General features: G+C 39.4%; 1 protein-coding gene across 4 annotated transcripts in view; it reads right to left on the reverse strand.

Moving 5' to 3' along the window:
• The window catches only part of tasp1 (taspase, threonine aspartase, 1), a 93,167-nt gene that overhangs the window by 53,098 nt on the left and 14,864 nt on the right, over positions 1-25,205 (reverse strand). For all 4 annotated transcript variants that reach the window (XM_043696630.1, XM_043696634.1, XM_043696632.1 and 1 more), the window contains exons 6-7: positions 18,420-18,499; positions 16,032-16,138 (exon numbers count right to left, since the gene is read on the reverse strand). In XM_043696630.1, coding sequence (XP_043552565.1) covers positions 16,032-16,138; positions 18,420-18,499 — 187 coding nt within the window. The remainder of the gene's footprint in view (positions 1-16,031; positions 16,139-18,419; positions 18,500-25,205) is intronic.

Here is a 25,205-nt window from a genome sequence, read left to right on the forward strand (position 1 = left end):
TTCAGAACAGATTGACCAGGATGTTGCAGAGAATGGAGGGTTGAGTTGTAAAGACAGGCTGAATAGCTGGGATGTTTTTCCCATTGGCGAGTAAGCGGTTGAGGGGTGACCTTATCGAGGTTTATAAAACCATGAGGGGTATAGATAAGGTGAATGGCAGGTGTTATTTCCCTAGGGTGGGGGATTTCAAGTCTAGGGTGCATATTTTTAAAGGTGAGAAGAGAAAGATTTAAAGACACGAGGAGCAATTTTTTTTCCCCCCAACACGGTTTGTGTGTGAAATGAACTTCCACAGGAAGTGATGGATGCAGGTACATCTACACTGTTTAAAAGATATTTAGATAAGTTCACGAATAGTAAAGGTTTGGAGGAATATGAGCAGAGTCCAGGCAAGGGGACTAGTTTAGTTTGTCATTATGGTCGACATGGACCAGTTGGACTGAAGGGTCTGTTTCCAAGCTGTATGGCTCTGACTCATGAACTTATTTTTAAAAAACTGAATGGCATAATAAGCCTGTGGAGTTCAATGACTTGTTTCTCTTATGTTCCCACAATAATGGTGTAAGACAATTTATTATTGCATATTTAATAGTAGATTTACAAACTAAATATTGTAATGACCATATTGTTACATATTTCTAAGTGTAGTGCAAACCATTAACCATTTTCTTTGTCAGTCTCCATTTTGTTAACAAGAGGCAATGCAATTTCATTCTTGATCAGGATACTCAATAATATTTCTTCCACCAGTGTGGAATAGATCTTATCCAATGTTTAACGGATTAACATTTTTGCTAGAACAGTCTTTCCACAAATTTGAAGAGAGAATTCTAGTTGGTTTGGACCTATTTACAGCAGCACGCAAATGGTGTTTCAAAAAAAAAACTTTCCTTTCTCTCTCTCACAAAGCTGAGCCATAATTACTTTTTTTGACCATGTGTGTAAGATTAGCACAAAGGTATTTGAGAAAATTGCTGGAAGAGTAATATTTCAAATGACTGCATTAACTGTGCCACTCAGATATCCCCACCTAATGGCTAGTAAAATAACAACAATAGTCGTACCCAATCCTGACTGTTGGGTAATTCTAAACAGCACTACATTCAAAAGGTGGACCAATTACCGAATCCAACCATCTGGTGAACATATCAAGAGGACAGCAAATGTGCACCATAATTTATATTTTACCAGCAGTTAACTGCTACAACAAGCAGGCAGCTGTAAACCTGGGAAATCAGCAAACATCTCTAGTAGTAAATGAGGGGAAACATATTTGTTAGCTGCTACTAAAGCATTTGAAAAATGCCAGCCTCATGTTTATTATGATGTGACACTGCCACAGTTTTAAATTGCATATGTTAGATTCTTGTAGAAATTGTCGCCCACTTTATGAAGGATCCAATCAATCCACTGGAATTATTGGGAAAAATTTCCACTGACTGAAGTTATTCCTAGCACAAAGGAAATTGGCTGTTGTTATTCAAAGTCACTCATCTCAGCTTCAGGATATCTCTGCTGGAGTTCCTCAGAGAGGTGTCCTCAGTCCAACCATCTTCAGCTGCTTCATCAATGAACTTCCCTTTATCATAAGGTCAGAAGTGTTCACTGAACATTTGCACAATGTTCTGCACTGTTCACAAATCCTTAGAAACTGAAGCAGTTCATATCCAAATGCAACAAGACCTGGACATATCCAGGTTTAGGCTGACAAGTGGTAAGTAACATTGGTGCCACACAACTACCAGGTAACAACCATCTCCAACAAGAGAGAATGCAACTATCACCTCTTAGTACTAAATGCTATTACCATAGTATCCCACATTAATCAAAACCCAGTAGTTACCACTGACCAGAAATGGTAATGAAATAGCCATAGAAATACAGTAGCTGCAAGAGGAGATCAGAGTAAGTATCCTGCAGCAAATAACTCACCTGCTGACTCCTGGAGCCTGTCCATCATTTACACCTCACAAGTTAGGAGCACGATGTAACGCACTTCCTGAAAATCATCCAGAAAAGGTAGCCCACCTTACCGAAACCACATACACAAATATTTAAACACCCCACCACAAACAAAGTTCAGAAGGGAAATTCATTATATTCAACAAACAATCGACTTAAATACAGCTCCAGTTTTGGATAATTAAAAAGGTAAACATATTCTTATTAAGCTACTTCCATGAAAGGAGAGCAAATAAGTACTCTGAATTCCAAACAGAGAGCAGAGTTCCATGTTGCTTTGGCAACTGGATCCAGCAACTTAATAAAAGTCATTGATTCCTTGACAGTTCCCTAACCAAGCTCCTACTTAATTGAGCTGTAGTAGGGTATGAAATCAACTGGGAGAAAGTGAGGACTACAAATGCTGGAGATCAGAGTTGAGAGTGTGGTGCTGGAAAAGCACAGCAGGTCAGGCTGCCTCCGAGGAGCAGGAGAATCAATGTTTTGGGCTTTCGTGAGGAAGGGCTTACGCCCGAAACATCGATTCTCCTGCTCCTCGGAGGCTGCCTGATCTGCTGCGCTTTTCCAGCACCACACTCTCGACTCTGTAGTCAGGTATACGGCATTTAAGAAAAGATGAGAAATGGCATCAGGGCACGTGCCAAATAATACCAGATCATCTATCTATACAACACTCTGCCTCATTTTGTACGAGGAAACAAAGCAAAGCAACCAGATAAGATTTTGAATTAAATGCAATAACCAAATGGGACAAAAATTCTTGGAAAATGTCTCTTTAAAAATTACAACATGCTATCTTTATGCAAAGAGTGCATTGCGGTCCCCTACTTGAAGTGAGCTTCATTATCAGAAGTCTAATCTGAAGAACCAGTAGCCAAGGATATATTATTATAATCCTGCACATCATTGCTCCAAAAATTCCTTTAAGTCACATGATGAAGCTTGTTATATTAGACGATGGTCAGCAATAAAGTTGCTATGAAAAAAAAGTCACCCAATTTTCTCCTCTTCAAATTCTATTATGCCCACGCAAGAACTCAAACCAAATACACATCTTACAGATGCTTCAAGAAGCATAAATTTTGCCAATGCATGTCCAGGAAGTCAAGTCAACGCAAGTAAACAACAATGCTGCTATGAACTTCAATTTGCAGGAGATTTGTTTTATTGTCGAAACAAATCCAAAATATCAAGACTGAGAGTTCACAAAGTTAAAAATCACACAACACTAGGTTATAGTCCAACAGGTTTAATTGGAAGCACACTAGCTTTTGGAGCGTCGCTCCTTCATCAGGTGATAGTGGAGGGCTCAATCCTAACACACAGAATTTATAACAAAAATTTAGTGTGATGTAACTGAAATTATACATTGAAAAATTGATTGTCTGTTAAGCTTTGCATCTGTTAGAATACCATGATAGTTTCACTTCTTTCATGTGTAAATCACAAAACCTTTTTTAAAAAGTTGCATTCTTGGGTTAGCTGTTAACAATGGTGATAGCTAGACAATATGTTGAAGGTGTTAGCCCCCTGTGTTCCCTGTCTATGCCATAATGTTTAGATTGATTCTAATCTAAAAAAGTGAGATAATCTAATCTAAAAAGTGAGATAACGGAGTTTTACATGAATTCATGCAGTTTGTGAGCAAAGTACAATGTAACCCTGCAAGTACAAATTCATCCCACAAAATATATGTGTGCATGTGGGTCTTTGTCTGTCTGTGTGTGTGTGTCTGTCTGGGTTGGGGGTTGAGTGTGTGAGAAAGTGTATGTGTGTGTGTGCAGTGAGTGCAGAGTGTCTTAAGTCTGTGAGAGGGTGCATCTGTGAGTGTGGGAGTCTGTGTGCGCGTCTGTGTATATGTGTATGTGTGTATAGGAGTGCCTGTGTGTGTGGGCGTATGTGTATAGGAGTATCTGTGTGTATGTATAGTGCAATGGTGGTCACCTGTAATGTGACATGAACCCAAGGTCTTGGTTGAGGCCCTCCCTATGGGTACCGAACTTAGCTATCAGCCTCAGCTCAGCCACTTTTTGCTGCTGCCTGTCCCGAAGTCCGCCTTGGAGGATGGTCACCCGAAGGTCTGAGGTCAAATGTCCTGGACCACTGAAGTGTTCCCCAACTGGAAGGGAACACTCCTGTCTGTTGATCGTTGTGCGGTGCCCATTCATCCGTTGTCGTAGCCTTTGCTTGGTTTCCCCGATGTACCATGCCTCCGGGCATCCTTGCCTGCAACGTATAAGATAGACAACATTGGGCTGTGTCACATGAGTACCTGCCATGTACAAGGTGGAAGGTATCCCCACGTGTAATGGTGGTATCTATGTCCACACTCTGACACGTCTTGCAGCGCCTACTGTGATAGGGTTATATGGAGTTGTCCTGAGAGCCGGGCAGCTTGCTGCGATCAACGATCTGTTTGAGGTGTGGTGGTTATTTAAAGGCAAGTAGTGGAGGTGTGGGGAAGGTCATGGTGAGGTGCTCATCCTCATTGATAATGTGTTGCAGGTCACGAAGAACATTGCGTAGTTTTCCAGCTGCTGGGAAACACTGAACAACGAAGGGTACCCTGTCAGTTGCAGCACGTGTCTGTCTCCTGAGGAGGTCATTACGGTTCCTTGCTTGGCCCGTCGGAACTGGCAGTCGATGAGTTGGGCATCGTACCTCGTTATTGTGAGGGCATCCCTGAGTACTTCCAGGTGTCCGTCACGTTCCTCTTCATCTGAGCCGATCCTGTGTACGCGTAGGGCTTGTCCATAGGGGATGGCTGTTTTAATATGTTTTGAGTGGAAGCTGGAGAAGTGTAGCATTGTGAGGTTGTCTGTGGGTTTGCGGTAGAGTGTGGTGCTGAGGTGTCCATCCTTGATGGAGATGCATGTGTCCAAGAATGAGGCAGATAGTCGAGAAAAGTCCATGGTGAGTCTGATGGTGGGATGAAACTTGCTGATGTCATTGTGTAGTTTTATCAGTGACTCCTCGCCATGGGTCCAGAGGAAGAAAATGTTGTCAATGTACCTGGTGTATAATGTTGGTTGGAGATCCTGCATAGAGAAGAAGTCTTGTTCGAACCTGTGCATAAAAATGTTGGCATATTGGGGTGCAAATTTGGTCCCCATGGCTGTTCCATATGTCTGGTGAAGATGTTGTGATCAAGGATAAAGCGGATGAGTTGTAGGATGGTGTTTGGAGATTGGCAGTTGTTGGTGTTGAGTACTGAGGCTGTTGCCACGATGCCATCACTTTTTAGATTAGAATCAATCTAAAAATCATGGCATAGACAGAGAACACAGGGGGCTATCACCATTGTTAATAGCTAACCTGAGAATGCAACTTTTTAAAGAAAGGTTTTGTGATTTACACATGTAAGAAGTGAAACTATCATGGTATTCTAACAGATGAAAGGCTTAACAGACAATCAATTTTTCAATGTATAATTTCAGTTTACATCACACTGTAAATTTTTGCTATACATTCTGTGTGTTAGGATTGAGCCCTCCACTACCACCTGATGAAGGAGCGACGCTCCAAAAGCTAGTGTGCTTCCAATTAAACCTGTTGGACTATAACCTGGTGTTCTGTGATTTTTAACTTTGTATACTCCAGTTCAACACCGGCATCTCCAAATCATGACTACTAACGAGAGTTCACAAGTTTACCTTCATAAAAGTCAATTGAGACAGATTCAGTTACCAACTGTGTACCTTTACTGGGTCCAACATAGAATGCGCCGCCATTTTAGAAATTATGCAACCTTAACCAATTGCAGTGCCCTTCTCTAACATTTTTGATCAGAATATTAAATTGTAAAGCTACAGCTCATCTTGCACTCTGAAGAAAGAGTGCACCTTCTTATACTTAATGCAAACGTCATTAACTTGTACAATAGCATGTTAAATTCACTGTTAAGGACCTGGACATTAAAAAAAGCTGACACTCCACTGCATTCTAAGCAAGTGCCACACTGTTGAGAGATATTATCTTTTCAATAACATGATAAGCAGAGGCCCTTCTGCCTGCTCAGGGAAAAGATCCCTGAACATTATCTTGAAGAGAAGGGGAGGTATCCCTAGACCCTGGCTAATATTTAATATCTCAAATTAAAATAACAAAGACAGTTTGCCTTACTATCACACAACTTTATGTGAGAGTTTGCTGTGCACAATTTAGCTGCCGCATTTCCAACATAACAATAACGGCTACACTTCCAAAGTATTTCATTAGCTTTAAAGAGTAGAGTCATACAATGGATATGAAAAACCCAATAAAGTTTATATTAGGTGAAATATGATTACATTACTCAGTTCCTTAATCTTTCTAAAACAGTTCACCTGGTTGGGACCCCAGGCATATTTGAAATATCTATTTTCCCCAACATGACGGCTATACATTTTGCCTATGAAACTTTACTTAAGGAAGGAATAAAACATACACACCCACCTGATGAAGGAGCGGCGCTCCGAAAGCTAGCGTGCTTCCAATTAAACCCTGTTGGACTATAACCTGGTGTGCGATTTTTAACTTTGTACACCCCAGTCCAACTCTGGCATCTCCAAATCATATCAAATTGAGGACTTTCTAGTGTCTTGCATTCAATGGGATATAAACACCAAACAAAAAGGATTATAAAAAAAGTCACCTCATTCCACCTTTCTCGGTTGGACACTTGATCCACAGAACATAACCTTTTGCTTATGTTTTCTATCCATTATATATTTGCAGGATGCCCGTCTTGTTTATGAATGAAAATCTGCAGGTTTGTGTTTACAGGGGACATAGTTTATAATTAATTTTACCGCTTGTTGAAAGATAACTTTGGTTATAATGAATAAGTCTGACTTTCTCGTTTATTGATAAAACCCAGGAGTGTTTCTTTTTTCCTAGTTAACAGTCAAAGTCAGGCAAATTAATCACCTTGATGATTCAACTGGTCATTTATATATTTATGGCAGCTTGTGGAATAGTGGGGCTCAATTTCCAGCTGACGTTCTGCAACAGATTATCTTCAATACATGCACTGCAAAGATTCAATGCAACAGTCCCACACTGCCACTTTCTCAAAATCAATAAGAGATGAGAAATAAAGGTTTGAGGAATAAATGACAGCTTTCTCAGTGACATCTTGAGAATGAAGTATAAAACAACTTCAAATATTAACATCACAGTTAATAAACAGAAGGCTAACATATCTTAGGGGAATTAAGATAGTTTAAGAATGGAAATCCCTTGTAAAGGACAGCCACCCATTGTTGGTCCTCAATATCCAGGTTGTTATGAATTCATAATAGAGCAAATTCTCTGGCCAGAATAAGTCAGCAATGCTTTTGAAGGTGGAAAATAAATTGAGCAGAGAGGGGAAAAAAAAATCTACCAATTGTTCGGTTCATTCTTTAGATCTTTCTACATGGATTATAGCCAGTTATCACAACTTTGGTAGCCATTGGTTGCAGTGGGCTGAAGGACTAATCTTGCTCAAAACAGTAGCATGCTACTCCTAAACTCAGCACAAGTGACCAGTTAGCTGCATGCAATGATATTAGCTATCTCTTTCTGTCCAAGATTAAGGATTCTGCGTAATCAAGAGGAAGGATGGGAAAAAAAAGAGCTGCTCCTTTTTGAAATATTTTCAGTGTTAGAGCCAATTTTATTGAATTCTAGGGGCAGTAATTACAGTTTTATAAGCTGTTGCATTGTTTTGGAACTTTGGAAAAGATCAAAACAGCACAATGAATCAAATGGAGAAATAAACCTGCATTGCTGTCTGACCCAGCAACGTAATCTGCACAGCTGACTGTTTTGCTGCCTGATTTCAAGTACCTCTGGACATTGGAGTCATCTAAGAAAAATTAACAAGCAGTGAAATTCAAAACTGGCATTGGAGAAACTTTTGTGGGAGAGCTCACAGCAGGGGAGCAGCTAAGTGGCTTCTTAAAGTGTAACTTTTTTTTTGAAAATCTACAATAGTGAGTAAAGTGGGTTCCTTTTTGATTATATGTTTTATTGAGATCTGCCTCTTGATTGAACTATAAAAATATAAAACTTAGGTATTAAGTTAGCCTGGAGTAGTAAGTTTTTTAAGCAGTAAACAGTGCTGGGTCTGTAGATTGTTAAAGTGCAAAGATGGCCTTTAGTAGATTGATGTGGTTTACTGTTGGACATGGGAGAGTAAGGACAGTTTCCATGTTAGTGATGATTATGTCTGCAGGAAGTGTCTTCAGTTATGAATCCTATCATATCACATGGATCAGTTGGAGCAGCAGTTAAAGGCAATGAGAAATTACAGGAGTTGGAGATGTGATGGATGGCAGTTGGAGGAAGGGAGATAACCTGAAGATACAAATCAGATAGGTGGCTTACCTCCAGGAAAAGTAGGAAAGGGAGGCAGGTCCTGCAGAACTCTCCTGTGGCTATTCCCATCTCAAAAAGGTATGCTGTTTTGTAAAATGTAGCTGTGTGATGGACTCAGGGGAATGTACCTCTGACTGCCAGGTTTCCGGTACGGAGGCTGGCTCTAAAGTAATATGGGGTACGTCAGGTTTCAAGCGATCAATTTTGATAGGGGAATCTCTAGTCAGAGGCACAGACAGATGTTTCTGCAGCCAACAGAGAGACATCAGAATGGTGTATTGCCTCCCAGGGGCCAGGATCAAGGATATCTCAGAGGGTGCAGAATATTCTCAAAGGGGAGAGGGACCAACAGGAGGTTGTTGTACATGTCGGAACTAACAACAAATGAAGACAAAAGGATGAGATTTTGAGGAGACAATATAGGCAGGAAGTTAGGCAGGAATTTAAAAAGGAGGTCCTCAAACACAGTAATATCTGGATTATTCCCAGTGCCACGAGCTTGTGAGGGTAGGAATAGGAGGATAGAGCAGATGAACACATGCCTAAGAAGCTGGTACAGGAGAGAAGGATTCACAAATTTGGATCATTGGACTGTCTTCTGGGGGTAGAAGTGACCTGTATCAGAGGATGGATTGTACCTGAATTGGAAGGGGTCTAATATACTGGTGGGCTGATTTGCTAGAGTTGCTTAGGAAGATTTAAACTTTCATACAACCCATTATTGGGATTGTACCTTAGACCCATCAGTAGTCAGCAGGAAATTGAGAAACAAATTTTTAAGGAGATCTCAGTTATTTGCAAGAATAATAGGGTGATTATGGTAGGGAATTTTAACTTTCCAAACATTTGTTAAGTTTGTACAAGAAAATGTTCTAATTCAATACATGGATGTACTTATTAGAAAAGGTGAAAAACTTGACCTTGGGACATAAGGCAGGACTAAGGTGTCAGTGCGGAGCATTTTAGGGTCGGTGACCATAATTCTATTAGTTTTAAAATAGTGAAGGAAAAGGATAGACCTCATCTAAAAGTTAACGCTCCGAACTGGAGGAAGGCCAATTTTGACAGTATTAGGCAAGAACTTTCAAAAGTTGAGTAGGAGTTGTTGTTTGCAGGTACAGGGACGGCTGGAAAATGTGCAGCCTTCAAAAGTGAGATAATGAGATTCCAGAGACAGTACATTCCTGTTAGGAAGAAGGGCAAGCAGGTGTACGGAATGCTGGATGACTAGAGAACTTGAGGTTTTGGTCAAGAAAAAGGAGGAACGTATGTCAGGTATACACAGCAGAGATCGAATGAATCCTTAGAAGAGTACAAGGGCAGCAGGAGTATACGACAGAGGAAAATCAGAAAGGCAAAAAAGGGATCATGAGATAGCTTTGATAAATAGAGTTAAGGAGAATCCAAAGGGATTTTACAAATACATTAAGGACAAAAGGGTAACTAGGGAGAGAATAGGGCCCCTCAAAGATAAGCAAGGCCGCCTATGTGTGGAACTGCAGGGGGAGATCATAAACAAGTATTTTGCATCAGTGTTTACTATGGAGGAGGATATGGACGGTATAGAGCATGGGGAAATTAAATAGTGACGTCTTGAAAAATGTCTATATTACAGAAATGGTGGTGCTGGATGACTTAAAATGCATAAAGGCGGGTAAATCCCTGGGACCTGATCAGGTGTAGGAGAAAGTGAGGTCTGCAGATGCTGGAGATCAAAGTTGAAACTTTATTGCTGGAACAGCACAGCAGGTCAGGCAGCATCCAGGGAACAGGAGATTCGACGTTTCGGGCACAGGCCCTTCCTGAAGAAGGGCCTGTGCCCGAAACGTCGAATCTCCTGTTCCCTGGATGCTGCCTGACCTGCTGTGCTGTTCCAGCAATAAAGTTTCAACCTGATCAGGTGTACCCTCAAACTCTGCGGGAAGCTAGGGAAGTGATTGCTGGGCTCTTTGCTGAGATATTTGTATCATTGACAGTCATAGGTGAGGTGCCAGAAAACTGGAAGTTGGCTTACATGATGCCACTATTTAAGAAAGATGGGAACTATAGACCGGTGAGCCTGACATCAGTGGTAGGTAAGTTGTTGGAGGGAATCCTGAGGGATAGGATTTATTTGGAAAGGCAAGGACTGCTTAGTGATCGTCAATATGGAAAAATGTGTTTCACTAACTTGAATTCTTTGAAGTTGTAGCGTAGACAATTGATGAGGGCAGAGCAGTGGATGTGATCTATATGGACGAAGGAGTTTGCCAAGGTTCCTCATATTAGACTGGTTAGCAAGGTTAGGTCACACAGAATACAGGGAGAACTAGCCATTTGGATGCAGAACTAGCTAACAAACAGAGGGGGATGGTGGAGCTTGTGGTATGCCACAAGGATTGGTGCTGGGTCCACCGTTTTTTTTATTGTCATTTACATAGATGATTTGGATGTGAACATAGGAGGTATGGTTGTAAATTTGCAGATGACACCAAAGTTGGAAGTTCGTGGACAGCAAAAGCTACCTGAGAGTACAAGATCTTGATCAGATGGGCCAATGGGCCAAGGAGTAGCAGACGGAGTTTAGTCAAATGTGAGGTGTTGCATTTTGGAAAGGCAAATCAGGGCAGGACTTAATGGAAAGTGTACTGGGGAGTGTACAGTGGAGTCAGGTAGATGGGATAGTCAAGGCAACGTTTGGTACGCTTGCCTTTGTTGGTCAGTGCATTGTATAGGAGTTGGGAGGTTAATGTCAGGATGTACAAGACATTGGTTAGACCTCTTTTGAAATACCACATGCAATTCTAGGCTCCCTGTTACAGGAAGGATATTGTGAAACTTGAAAAAATTCTGAAAATATTTACAAGGATGTTGCAGGGATGGAGGGTTTCAGCTATAGGGAGAGGCTGAATAGGTTGGAGTTATTTTCTCTGGAGTGTTGGAGGCTGAGAGGTGACCTTGTAGAGATTTATAACATCATGAGGGGCATGGGTAGACGAGTTCTTTTCCCTGGGGTGGGGATGTCCAAATCTAGAGGACATAGGTTTAAGGCAAGAGAGGAAAGATTTAAAGGACCTAAGGGGCAACCTTTTCATGCAGAGGGTGGTGCGTGTATGAAATAAGCCCCAACAGGAAGGGTAGAGGCTGGTACAATGGCAACATTTAAAAGGCATCGGAATGAGTATTTAAATAGGAAGAGTTTATAGGGATATAGGCCAAATGCTAGAAAATGGGACTAGATTTATTTAGGCCATCTGGTCAGCATGGACAAGTTGGGCAGAAGGGTCTGTTTCCATGCTGTACAGCTCTAGGGCTCTAAGTTAGAACAACAGCCAAATCTAAAACCTTTTCTATATGAAACAAATGTCTTACTTGTTCCACGAAGCCACGGTCTGAATTCTAGTTTGCATTTTCCTATAAAGTAACAGATGCTCAGATTATCCATTTTCACCTATTTAGACACCAGCAAATTCGAGATTGTAGTCTGGTTCCTGGTTCAGGAAGAGAATTCCACAATGAAAATGACATTTTACGCTGCACAACACAAGTCAGCTGTCAGGAAAAACAAAAACTACAAATATCATCTGTATATGGCAAATTGTTGCTGTTAACATTGCCACCAGTAGACTTTCCCAGAACCTTCATAAAGTGCACTTCAAATGGCAACTCCTGAATGCGGCATATGATGACAGCAGTTCATGCCTCAGCAGCCATGCCATAACACCAGAGAAAGGAAAACTGCACTTCAGAACATCTCAATCAGACCATAACAGTTTCTTAAAGTGGAGCATCAGTTATGCAGACAAACATTGCAACTGCAATAAATTAATTCTTAGCCAAATATTTATGGAGGAGGGACTTTTGAACTGGCCTTTCAAAGAAATGGTACAATCAGGATAGGCTGAATGGCATCCTTCAGTACTGCCTAATTCTATGAAGCTTTTAAAAATTAATTTAAGTCTTTAATTACTAAATTAAAGACGACAATTATTTGGACAAAGTTACAAATCACACAACACCAAGTTATAGTCCAATAGGTTTAATTGGAAGCACTAGCTTTCAGAGCGCCGCTCCTTCATCAGGTGGTTGTCAGAGACATCTACCTCTTCCTCAATCCCCACGCGAGCAAACAGTAACAAGCAGCAGTGATTCACCTATCATGGGAGATTATGCATTAAACAATTATTTTGAAAATTCCAAGAAGATCGTATACGATCATTCTCAAGAGAGTTGATAACAACTAATGAATTGTTAGACAGTCCTGATTGCTCCAACTCCTGATGCTGAAAGCAAAGAGGGATGTTGGTCATGTCGCTGCATGGGTGAACTTGAGTGCCATTTGTTATGTAACAGCTGAAACAAGACAAGCAAGCTTGAAATCAGCAACTGTATACATATGTTTGCCAGCAGTCTCAGCTGATCTGCCCATTCACTGTTTTGAGGATGCTGGAACTTATTTCAGTATTTTTTATTACTGTTGCGCTATCACTCATCACTCAGCATAAAAATATGTTTTGAGTGTTGTAGCTCAGAGGCAAACAGGACTGAAATTTTCTACTGACCATCAAAATACACAATTGTGTATTTATATACAAACAAAGTATCTTCAAAAAGCAGTGAAATGTTCAAACCTTGGATTCTTCAATGATCGGAATAAATTCTTCAGATACAGATGCTGGAAGTTTATTGAGCAGGTGGTACATGCCAAAATTATTTCCAAAATGCAATTCTTCGCATCAGCCACAAATGATCCATATGTGGCCACAAAGGCAGCAAAGAGATTACCCCAAAAGAATGGTACGTCGTGGTTATATTTGGCATCTACAAGAATCATGATTTTGTACGAACTAAACAGAACTGTAAACTCAGCAAAGGCAGATACAAATGAGTCAAACACTGGTATGATTCTAAAATTTTAAAATATAAACCAAAATAAGCTACAAACACTGTTTATGCATTTCAGAAATAACTAGGGTGAGGATGGAGTCTGTTTCCTTATTAAACTTCAAAATGGATGCCGAAGCCTAGCTGTCTGCAAGTTCCAAGCAGGTGCTTTGATGTGTAGCTAGCCAGGGTAAAGAGCTTGGTTCTAGCTCCTAATCAAATTATGGGTCCTTTGAAGGGTAATGGGTAGATTCCAAACTATGACAATCAGACTGGAGTAACTTCAATTTCTAACAAATATCAAAGCACAAGTTTGCAGATGCATGCAATATACCCTAAATGGCCGGATTATCAATGGTGCTTTGTTCTGAGAGGTTCAAAGTATACATGGTTTAAATAATCAGTGGATTCTGGTTGACAGCTGACATGCTCATTAAAAAACAATTCAAACATCCTCCAATGTGTCTTTGAACTGATAGACCCATAGGTCTCGAATTCTTTTGATCTGGAACATATACTACTGACTTTTTCCAACATTTTAAATTCACTTTCATTTCTGGAATTGACTCATGTACATAGTAACAGTGTGGTGGAGTTTTGCCCAAACTTTAATCCTAAAGCCTGATCTTTTTATTGTCTTGAAAACTGTATCTACTGTTGCTGTTTCCATTCTTTTTACTATTCTGGCTCCAACACGGTATAACATGCTCAATAGTAAATAAAGGTATCAACTCTTTGCTACATATGCTCCCCTATACACTATTAAAATGTAGATTTCAGTGCAGAGGAAATGCAGTCAAACTATAAACTATTAAAAAATGAATCTCTTCCCAAAAGCATTAAGCAAAAGCACTGGGACAAATCCTATATGATAATCTACAAGAACTTCATCCCAGTGAAAAGATTAGGCTCAAGTGCAGTACAAATGCTTCAGGGATTTCCAACATAAAGGTCAGAATTCATAGCTAAAGTTTCTTTATACTTTTGAGAGTTTTCTACAAATTGAGATTATAAATATTGGCCCAGATCCTCGAGTTTCCAGAGACAGAGAGAGGTGGTATCCCATAAGATACCTATCGGGACCCCCTCTGAATTTTTGCACTATGGTTACACAGGAATTTCTCAAGAAATTTAAATTTCTTAAGGGCAATGAGACGGTGTCTAGAACACTCTGAAAAAGTCTCCAACTCCGATTAAGAATTGGAGACCTCAAGGGTTTAGACTTACTTACTTGGATAGTTACCTAGAAAATGTTAAGACAGAAAATGTTAAAACTGGTTCTAACTCTACTAGACAACTGAACCCACTGAAAGCCCTACTGACCCCCCCGCTTCACCACACCCTCTATATTCCTTGACTCTGTGACCTTATACACTAGACCCAACCTCACCAACTTACACACCTACCTAGCCGCCAACATACCCTTTACCCACTTATCTCAAACAGGTTATCCATGTACACATGTATAAATTCACCCAGGCATTCACACTCTTACTAATACCTTATGATTTGGAACACGTGAACTGTTTCTTATTACAACACATGTTGTCGTAAACAGATGTAGGAGTTCTGCACAGATTCTCCTGGCTGGTCTCTAATCACCACCAACTATGCCCCCATCCCCAAAGGAATCATGTGATAACTGATTGGCAAGAAAAAAAAACTATGGAGGAAAGCAAATGGTCAATTTTTTTTAAAATCAGGTCAGCGTTATAAACAAGGTTCTGTCATTGACTGGAACATTTGGGCCATTATGTTTCAAAAAGAGTGTTCCAAAAGCCATCACATAAATGTGAAGCAAATTTTTTTTGTGCTGTCATCTTAGTTGTTTTGTGTCATTTGCCAGTTCACAATGGCAAACTTTGGAAAATAACTGAACAATCCACTATTTTGTTTTGCACTGGTTATTTATTGTCGATTTGATTGATTGAATAATCCAACTGACTAAATCCATCATGGATAATATAAATTTTTTGGAGTACAGAATAGCAGGACAAAGTGTAATACCGTAGACTGTTCGATGTAATACGGAGTTCAACGCACAAAAAAAGTGGTGCACTTTAGATAGATATTATCATTACCCAGAGTCACTAAACAAGTTAAAATCAACTTGCATTGCAAGATTAATGGCATTCCAGATTATGTCTTTCAAAATAATTATTTCAAATAATAGGTGAAAGTGAATCAGGAAAGTTTCCAATATTGTTTACAAATTGTTTGAACGTATTTCTTTGCATTTCACCTTTGGTTTGTAAAATCACTACACGCATTGTGTAGGGACAATTTACTGGTGGATAATGAATTTGTGCCCACTGCCATTCACCAACATGTTGTAAAGTACCTACTCAGTTATAGCATTATGGGAAATGTTATTCAGAGACCAAGGTCTGCATACATAAATAAACGAACAGCAAATACTGGACATCTGAAACAAAAAACAGAAACCTTCTCCAGCACTTTGTTTTTGTCCAAGCTATGTATATGTCTTGTGAGGGAAAAAAAAGAAAACCACCAAGCCAATTGTGCATCCCTCAAATAGCTGACTCAAACCAGACAGAATTTTGCCATCCACTGCTGGGAGTCGACAGGCCTGCCATCTCCAGACTTAGGGCGGCCAACCTGCCCACACACCAGTTGAGGCCCTTAAGGGTGGGAAACCCTGTAACCAGAATATCCTGGTTACACAACGTAAGTTTGGAATTGAACCCTGTTCTTGCCATCTACTGTGGTCACTTTTGAACTAATATACTGTAAAAAGGGATAAAAAGAGAAGAGCAACTCCACTTGTACATGATGTGTTTGAGGACTTTGAAACTTAAAGACTTTTCTTTTCTTAATCTTATGGTTAAAAAAGAAGCACTAACGTTTTCAGACACTTCTCTTCTCTTCTTTGTCTGAATCATTTCTGTTTCCACCTTCTCTGCAAGCTCCAGCTTTCGTCTGTTTTTCCTAAATGCAGATAAGCTGAACTCTAAATAGGATTAAAAATAAAACACTATTTATATTAAACTTTTGTGCTCTAAATGTAATATGTGAATAACTATTACTCACAAAAGCCAATAACATCTAATAAATGGAATTGGTGTTTTCTACTTGGTTCAGGTTTTAGTTATAATGAACTTAGACAAAGGAAAGCATCAACAACTCTAAATGGGTCTGCAAGGAGGTCACAAAGATTTAGCAGCATTTCTCACACATGGTTTTATTAGTAAACTCAACTTCTGAGGCAAAACTGAGCGACACAAAACAGAGTACTCGTTTGATCCCTAGTGCTGCAAGGAAAGGCATAAAGGAAAAATTGGATTTTACTTCATAGGGTAGGGTTCTAGATCTCGATAACTATCCAGCTGAGATGGGAAGTTTTTTTTCAGGGAGTTGGGAAAAGAGGGAGGACATGCATGTTGTTGTTCCAGGTGCCATTACACGGTTTGTAGATTTTTTTTAAAATCAGGAGCCAGCTTTACACATAGCCTGATATCCTTTTACAAATAAATCTAGTAAGGTGTGAAAGAAACTGCAAATACATTATCAGCCGTTTTAAACTACCTGTACTCAAATTCATTACCTTCGGTTTCTGGTCCACTTTTTCATTCTTCTTTTAGCGGCTATATTAATAGTCTACTCAAAACCCCATGCAACTACACATATCTCTAAATGCAAGGTCACTAAGCTAAATTTGTTTTTTTAAAATCTAGAAGTAGCCCCAACTAAGCTTGCTGAATAGCAGGATCAATGCGATCATCGGAATAGGCTGGGGAATAGAATCAATGTACAGTATAAGATTCTTTCGAAGGATTGGCACAAGCCCAACTTTTTAAATCACCTCTGTCCTGTGCTGTAAATTTTATAATTCTGTTCTAATCCATTGTCTCCAATAAAGAAAACATGGAATCAAGCACTTTTTGTGTGCAAATTTTACAAGCATCTTCTTCCTATTTGATGGCAATTGTGCATACACAACACTATAATGGCTCCATAATTGACTTTTTCTTTGGTCCTTAACTACATTAACGCTCACCAGTGCAATCAACGTTTTCAACATTGGAAAAAATATGAGTAGATTAGCAAACTTAGCAACCTTCCCACCTTTCCTCAATAATTTGCAAACATGAAAATTAAGTTTACCAACTTTCACTTCATAAAGTCAGTTCCCCATCATTGCTACTTGCTTAAAACCCTTTGTGCTGACAGCTCACTAACCCTATTTACCATTTCTGCGCATTTAGGTAAAACATTTCAAACCCATTGTGTACTGCTACTTCCAAGCTATTTACTCTAGTGCCAACTACATTTCCCGGTCTCCTGTGCACCGTGTTTCTCCTCTCTTAATATTGCTATTCTCCTAATAAATTTACTTCAAGCCTCCCTTGAGTACCAGTAACAAAGATTTAAGCCCAGCTTTATTGAGATGCAATACAACAGATCCCTTCAGCTTCAGAACGGAGGCCAAAGTGCAGGAAATCTGAAACCCTTCCTCCTGCACTTAATGCATTGAACCAGTTTTATCCTACGACCTGGATGTTTCTACACTAAAGTGAATAATCTTGCAGGTGCTACTTTTAAGCTTTTGCCCTCACTCCTGAAATTCTGACTGCAGGTCCTCAACCTTTTGCATTCCCACGTTACCGGTTCCCACATTGAATGCAACTTCTGGCTGTTATAATCCCTTCTCAGAATGTTCTGCACTCTCCCAACAGAGGTCCTTTAGAACAATATCAGAAAGACAGCAAACTGAATTCTCGTGGTGGTCTTCTAGCCTTCAATCAAATCCTTACGAACATTTCTGCACTTTGCGATGCCCTTTTGATAGCCATTTGAACCACAAACTGCATTGTACAGGTCAGGTATCATTTTGCTACTTTTTATTATAAGCATTAAACAACTGAGCTAAATATCACTGTTCCAGATATTGTGAATGACTGAATATTTATCAGCAATAAAAAGTAATGGATTAAATGTAGAAAGTTCTCATCATATAACTCTATTGCCTTACAATCCCACAAAGTCAAAGTCAGAGGTTAGGAACTAGGCTACCTCTCAAGACACTAAAAGTAAAACACTTCTCTTTCCAAACAATTAGCTTTTTGAAAAACTTGTTATGAACATCAACATCCAAAAATGTGACAGGACTGTACAGTAAATTTAAATGCATTTTCTATTGGAATGAACAATTTTATTTTCTCTCCACACCGACCCCAAAACAACTCTGGCAATTTTGAAACTAATTTGAAAGCAAACTGAGAACTTCTTACTTGTTGCCATCATGTCAGGAGGACACGGAACAATTCCATGATCCACTGCCCATTTGTAAGCCCCTTCTCCAACTAAAAAACTAAAGGAAAGGGAGAACATTGTTAGCTCCAAAAAAAACCACATATATACTAAATTTGTAATCAAAAAGAAGATTGATGTTAATTGCATAAACAAGGGTTAAGTGTCTACAACTAGGGAACACTCATTGGACAATGACTTGTGCAAGGAAAGATTAATAAAAAGTCCAACAGATGGAGGGCTGCCTGCCTCTCTCGTGATCATAGCCATGTCCAGGTGCCCCTGGAGAGTAAGCATGCAGTATTCATTGTTACCCTTGAGACCTACCATAAATGGTAGGCTTCACAAGGTCTGGAACACATTAAAAACAATCACATTATTTGAATTTGGCAAGTTTCCTTTTATGATTTTGGTTTTTGTTACAATAAACAAAAATACCCCTTTCAAACAGTTTATCATTTTGTTGACTACTTTTTTTCAAAGAGACACTTATTGACATTGCTGTCAGGTATCACACTTGGTAAATAAATCTAACATGGAGCAGAGAATGACTTCTAGTTTCTTACTTTAACTAGCTGTGAGTTTAAAAATTGATTGGAGAAAGTATCACATTTTCCATAAGCATCTGTACAATCAACTTATACTTCTATGGTGTCAATAATATATAGACATCCAAATGTACTTCATAAAAGAATAATATAGGAAATAGATTAAGTCATGTGAGAAATCGTTAAAGTGAGTCTCAAAGCTATCAAGGAACTTAGGAGAAACTCAGAAGAATTAAGGAGTTCCACTGGTAGTGAAAGGGAAAGTGTAAGACATGAAGCCAAATTTAGTCATTGTTATTTCATGAAAGGCATTGGGCATCAGGTAATCACAACTTTGCAAGATTCGAACCTGAAAATGTGAAGGCAGCAGTATTACTGGATTGACGTACTAGGAACAAAGCATTTCAAAAAAGCATGCACACACAAATTTGAGTCGATAGCAGCAGAGATATTGTAACTGATGGAAGTTGTTGTAGGAGCGAGGAAAAAAATTTTGAAAAAATATTAAAAACTGTTATTAAAAGGCAGCTTCTTCCCCTTCATTACTGCATCAAGCTATTCCAATAAAATTGCTGCTCTGTAAAGTTCTTCAGAAAAATGTCATTATTTTACTTTTTACTGTTAATAGGCTAACAGGTCTGTAATTATTTATGCCATCTCACCAGAAGTGGAGTGTTCAACCCCTTGAGTCTATTCTGCCATTCAACAAAACTGCAGCTGATATATATCCCAACTTCAATTTACCCACCTTGGTTTCATACCTCAATATGTTTACTAAACGAATCTTTCGTCCTCAGTTTTAAAAAATTTCAACTGACTTACCTTGAGCAGGGATAAGCAGAGTTCCACATTTCTAGGATCCATTTTATGAGTAAGTGATTCTTATATCATCCCTGACAGCTGAACTACAATTTTGGGGTTAATGAATCCTTGTTTGGGACTGCCTCATCAAATATATCTCTGATTATTCTATCAATCTTTTGATCTTTTTACATCTCAATTCGTCTATCCCTTAGTTTTCTACAGTTAAGAAAATTAAAAAAAACTTACTTTATGTAGCCAGTTCTCAATTTAGCTCTTAGTCCCAGTAGAATTCTAGGGATTGTGAGTACACCTCTCTTTCACATTTGTGTCTTTTCTTTAAAGAAAAGAAGTAATGTTCAAGAAAGAGCTCTGTGATTCTAAATTTTTTGAAGGTCAAAGCCTACCTTTCTCTTCGGAGGAGAAATATAGGTCTACAGGAAAATCAGTCTATTATCTACTGATCTTTAACAAGTCAGTTGAATCGAAATTGGAACAAAATGGATCAGATACCAAAATTGCCCTGGCTTCTCCTGCTGATGAGATCTAGACTTGCACTTCTCGATCAGTTCCATTTAAGCTAATGACATAGCCATTAACAGTGAAAACTTAACAAGCTGCAAAAACAAACAAAATAAATCTCAAAAGCTGAAGATATAGCACTAAAGGAACTCTACAAGAAATTCTGAGAAGAAAGCACTCACTCAATTCCTCTTGCAAAGAGGGTTCAAATGTTGATGAAGAACTTCATAGTCAGAACATCTTCCACCTATTTTGTCCAGTATCAACTTAGTTTGACTATCCTGTTCAAACCTAAGAGTTGCTGTAATTAATTGAAAATTGGAGACAAAGCCTCTGCTTCTTCTAGTAAAATTAGTTTTATAGCAACAAACCCGATAAGTACAGATTAATGAACAATATTAGAGAAAGTTTTGTGAATCATGGACAACCTTGACATTTTTCCAGCCAGGTGAGCTAGTAATGGATTTTTCTATGCCTACGCTTACTTTGTTTCCCATAATACCTGGAGGTGTCCCTGGGGACAGCAAACAGAACCCAAGCCTCTCCTCAGCTATAGAAATCGTTGTAGCTCAAACCTTCCAAACAGAGAGTCAAAGTCAACCTAATGAAAGAGAAGCAAATGTTTGATGTGCCATTTAGAGCAAGAAAAAGTTAAAGGATATTGGAAAAATATTTTAATAACCAGAGCTGGTGTCAGAACAGGAAATGAAACTAACAAGGGATAACTGGCAAACCATATCCATCACAGCAATCCCACTCCTCTTGAAAATACTAAGTTATTTCCAGTCACCACTTTTTTCAATATTTGAGATGTGCATCCAAATAACCAACATACTGTTCCAGTGATACCCTATATTTTAAACTTTTTCTGTGAGCTCATGCCTGACAAAAATAGCCTGTTTCTGATCTCACGTTCTTTTGAAGTTCATTGTTATTACAAGTCCATCTCCTAAAGCAAGTGTTTAACCGAAATTAATTCAAAGCACATATAGCTTGTACACTCAGACAGAATCAAGATAATGTACCAAACATGTAATTGTTCAGAACAGACATCAGCTGGCTTTACAGGATTCCTACTTCCAAGAAGCTGTTGTGAATTTGCCATCCATTAAAATCTACTAGGAGAAAGTGAGGATTGCAGATGCTGGAGACCAGAGTTGAAAAGTGTGGTGCTGGAAAAGCACAGCAGGCCAGGCAGCTTCCGAGGAGCAGGAGAATCAACGTTTCGGGCATAAGCCCTTCTTCCTCACTACAGTTGACTCATACTCCTTCGAACTTTTCCTCTTCATGAATTTATCAAAATGTCTTTTAAACATAAATATACCCACATCCCACTACTTCCTCTGAAAGTTCATTCCACACACTAATAACTGTAAAAGGATTGCCCCTTGTCTTTAAATTGTTCTCCTCTCAGCTTAAAAATATGCCCATTGGTCTTGAAATTCCCCACCCTAGGGAAAAGACACCTGCCACTCACCCTATCTGCTCTCGATCATCAGTAAAGTGATAGCACTGTTGATGACCCCATCTATCAGCACCTCCTCAGCAGTAACTGCTCAGTAATGCCCAGTTTAGGTTCTGCCAGGGCCACTCAGCTCCTGACCTCATTACAGCCTTAGTCCAAACATGAACAAAGTAACTGAACTCCAGAGATGAAGTGAGAGTGACAGCCCTTGACATCAAGGCTGCATTCGAGTGAGTGTGGCATCAAGAAGCCTTGGCAAAACTGGAATCAATGAGTTTCGGGGACAAACTCTCCAGTGGTTGAAGTCATACCTGACACATAGGAAGATGGTCGTGGTTGTAGGAAAAAAGTAATCTCAGCTCCAGGGCACTTCTGTAGGGTAGCATCCTAGGCCCAATCATCTTCAGCTGCTTCATCAAAGACCTTCCCTTCATCATTAAGGTCAGAAGTGGTGATGATTGCTGATGATGGCACAATGTTCAGCACCATTTGTGACTCCTCAGATACTGAAGCAGTCCATATTCAAATGCAACCAAATCTGGACAATATCCAGACTTGGGCTAACAAATGGCAAGTAACATTCACACCACACAAATGCCAGGCAATGACCATCACCAATAAGAGACAATGAAACCACTGCTCCATGGCATTCAATGGTCACCTAAATTGAATCCCCCACTAACATCATCCTGAGGGTAATCATTGACCAGAAACTCAACTGGACTCACCACATAAGCACAGCGACTACAAGAGCAGGTCAGAAGCTAGGAATACTATGGCAAGTAATTCACCTCCTGAATTCTCAAAGTCTGTCCACCATTTCCAAGGCACAAGTCAGGAGTGTGATGGAATACTCCCCACTTGCCAGGATGAGTATAGCCCCAACAACATTCAAGCAGCTTGATAACATCCAGAACATCAACTCTCTCCACCACCAACGCTCAGTAGCAGCAGTGTGCACGATCTTCAAGCTGCATTGCAGAAATTCACCAGAAGTCCTCAAACAGCACCTTCCAAACCCATGAATACTGTCATCTAGAAGGACAAGGGCAGCAGAAATATGAGAACATGACCACCTTGAAGTTCTCCTCCAAGTCACTCACCATCTTGACTTGGAAACATATTGCCATTCCTTCACTGTTGCTGGGACAAAATCCTGGAATTCCCTCCCTAATGGGATTGTGGGACAACCCACAGCAGGTGGACTGAAGCGGTTCAAGAAAGTAGCTCACCACTACCTTCTCAAGGGCAACTAGGGATGGCAATAAATGCTGGCCAGCCAGCAATGCCCACAAATGAACAAACCAAACCCTCATGACTTTATAAACTTCTGTGAAGGTCACCCCTCAACCTCTTACGTTCCAGTGGAAAAGAGTTCCAGCCTATTCAGCCTCACCCTATAACTCAAACCCTCCATTCCCAGCAACATCTTGGTAAATCTCATCTGAACCCTCACCAGCTTAACATTGTTCCCATAACAAGGCAGCCAAGAACTGCACATAGTACTCCAGACCAGGCCTTACCAACATCCCAACTCAAGGTCTGAGCAATTAAATGCCTTCTTAACCAGTGTGTGTGTGATTTAAGCTTCAAATAATTATGCATCTGAACCCCTATACCTCTCTGTTCTACAACATTACCCAAGGCCTGCTTTGCTTTTAATTGCACAAGTCCTGCCTATTTGTTTTACCAAAATGCAATAACTTGCACTTATTCAAATTAAAATCCATCTGCCACTCCTTAGTCCATTGACACAAAAGTGATCAAGATCTCTTTGTACTCTTAGATAACCTTCTTCACTGTCCACATTTTTAAAACCAATCTTGGTGTCATCCACAAATTTACTAACCATGCCTTCTATATTCTCATTGAAATCATTTATGTAAATGACAAATAAAAGTGGACCCAGCACCAATCCCTGTCACAATGTCTGATGCTCTGCCCTCAATCTTCTGGGTTACTTCCTCAAAAAAGCTCAAACAAGTTTGTGAGACACATGGTCCTCACACAAAACCATGCTGACTATCCATAATCATTCCTTGCCTTTCCAAATGCATATAAATCAAAGTTTTCAGAATCACTTCCAATAACTTACAACTACCCCGAAGTCAGAATCACAGGTCTATACGTTTTGTGAAACATGCTTGACATGTCAAATATTTTGAGCTCCTATATACTTCAGAACAGCCTAGAATGAGAAAGGACAGAACAATTGAGTCCGGTATGATTCCCAGTTCTGAAGGGAAACACTCGACACAAAATGTTAATTGTTTTTCTCTCTGCACAGATGCTGCCAGACCTGTTTGAGTTTCTCCAATATTGCGTTTATTTCAGATTTCCTTTACTGAAATGATCTCAATGTGCTAGGCAAATATAAAAGATAACAGTAAACCATCTCTTCTCCATCATCCACCCAACATGTGGGTGGATTCTTGCTCAGCAGCCTCAAAAGAAATCAAAGGAAAAGATCAGAGAAAATTATGGGAGTGAGTGAATTGGGTGTCAGAAAAACAATAAAAAGCCCTGGGCAAAGAAAGGTTACAGCAAAAATGTGGAAAAGCTACAAGACAAATTTTACGTTGTACCTTATGAGCTCAGTGACATTTATGTATTCTGCTGCTTGAGTTTTTTCCACTGGGATCTACATATTTGTATTATTTTTCACAGCACTTCACTTGGCTGGTTACCCAAGACTGCTAATAAAACTTTGAAGTATTTTAAGTCATTTCATTGATGTCTCAGTGTTAAACTTTGTTTAGTGATTTCCTGTAAAGTATCTAGGAATGTTTTATAACAGTATGTTATACTAACAGTTAAATAACAACTAATTTTAAGTCCTGTGGTAGCATGGATATAGAAATAAAATTAGTTTCCAGTTGCATCTATCATTTGCTCATGATATCTTGAAGAAGCTTTATATCTTTCTGAAGCACATGTCACTTTGTTCCATTATTTTAAAATGCTGGTGGTTCTTCTATAACGCACGTACCATCACCACAAATTGGCTATAACACAACTGATGAATTGTGGTTGTTTGCATAATGCAATCATTTTGCTGAATGGATATGGAGGGTTTTCCATAGCACCATCTTCTCCAGTGCAATTTTCTATAGCGCGAGGTTGCAGTGGAACACAACTATTGCATAACGTCCTCTAGATGGTAATGAGAAAAAATATAGATCCCGAAAAGCAGTTGTTTCTTTATTGACTACAATTTAGGGCAGTTAATTTTCTTCCTGACACGTATCAGTGCAAGAAGAGGATGCTTCTTAGAACATGAAACAAAAGATTAAAAGTTCTATTTACACAGCTATATATGCCTGAATTGCATAAATGACTGAGGATAAATGCTTAAGTATTCTAGTTAAGTGTACATCAAGTATTGTAGTTACACACAAATTGAGAAACTATGATGCATTGTAAAGCCAAAG

The sequence above is a fragment of the Chiloscyllium plagiosum genome, chromosome 9 (assembly GCF_004010195.1).
Source record: "Chiloscyllium plagiosum isolate BGI_BamShark_2017 chromosome 9, ASM401019v2, whole genome shotgun sequence".
Taxonomy (NCBI): Eukaryota; Metazoa; Chordata; class Chondrichthyes; order Orectolobiformes; family Hemiscylliidae; genus Chiloscyllium; species Chiloscyllium plagiosum.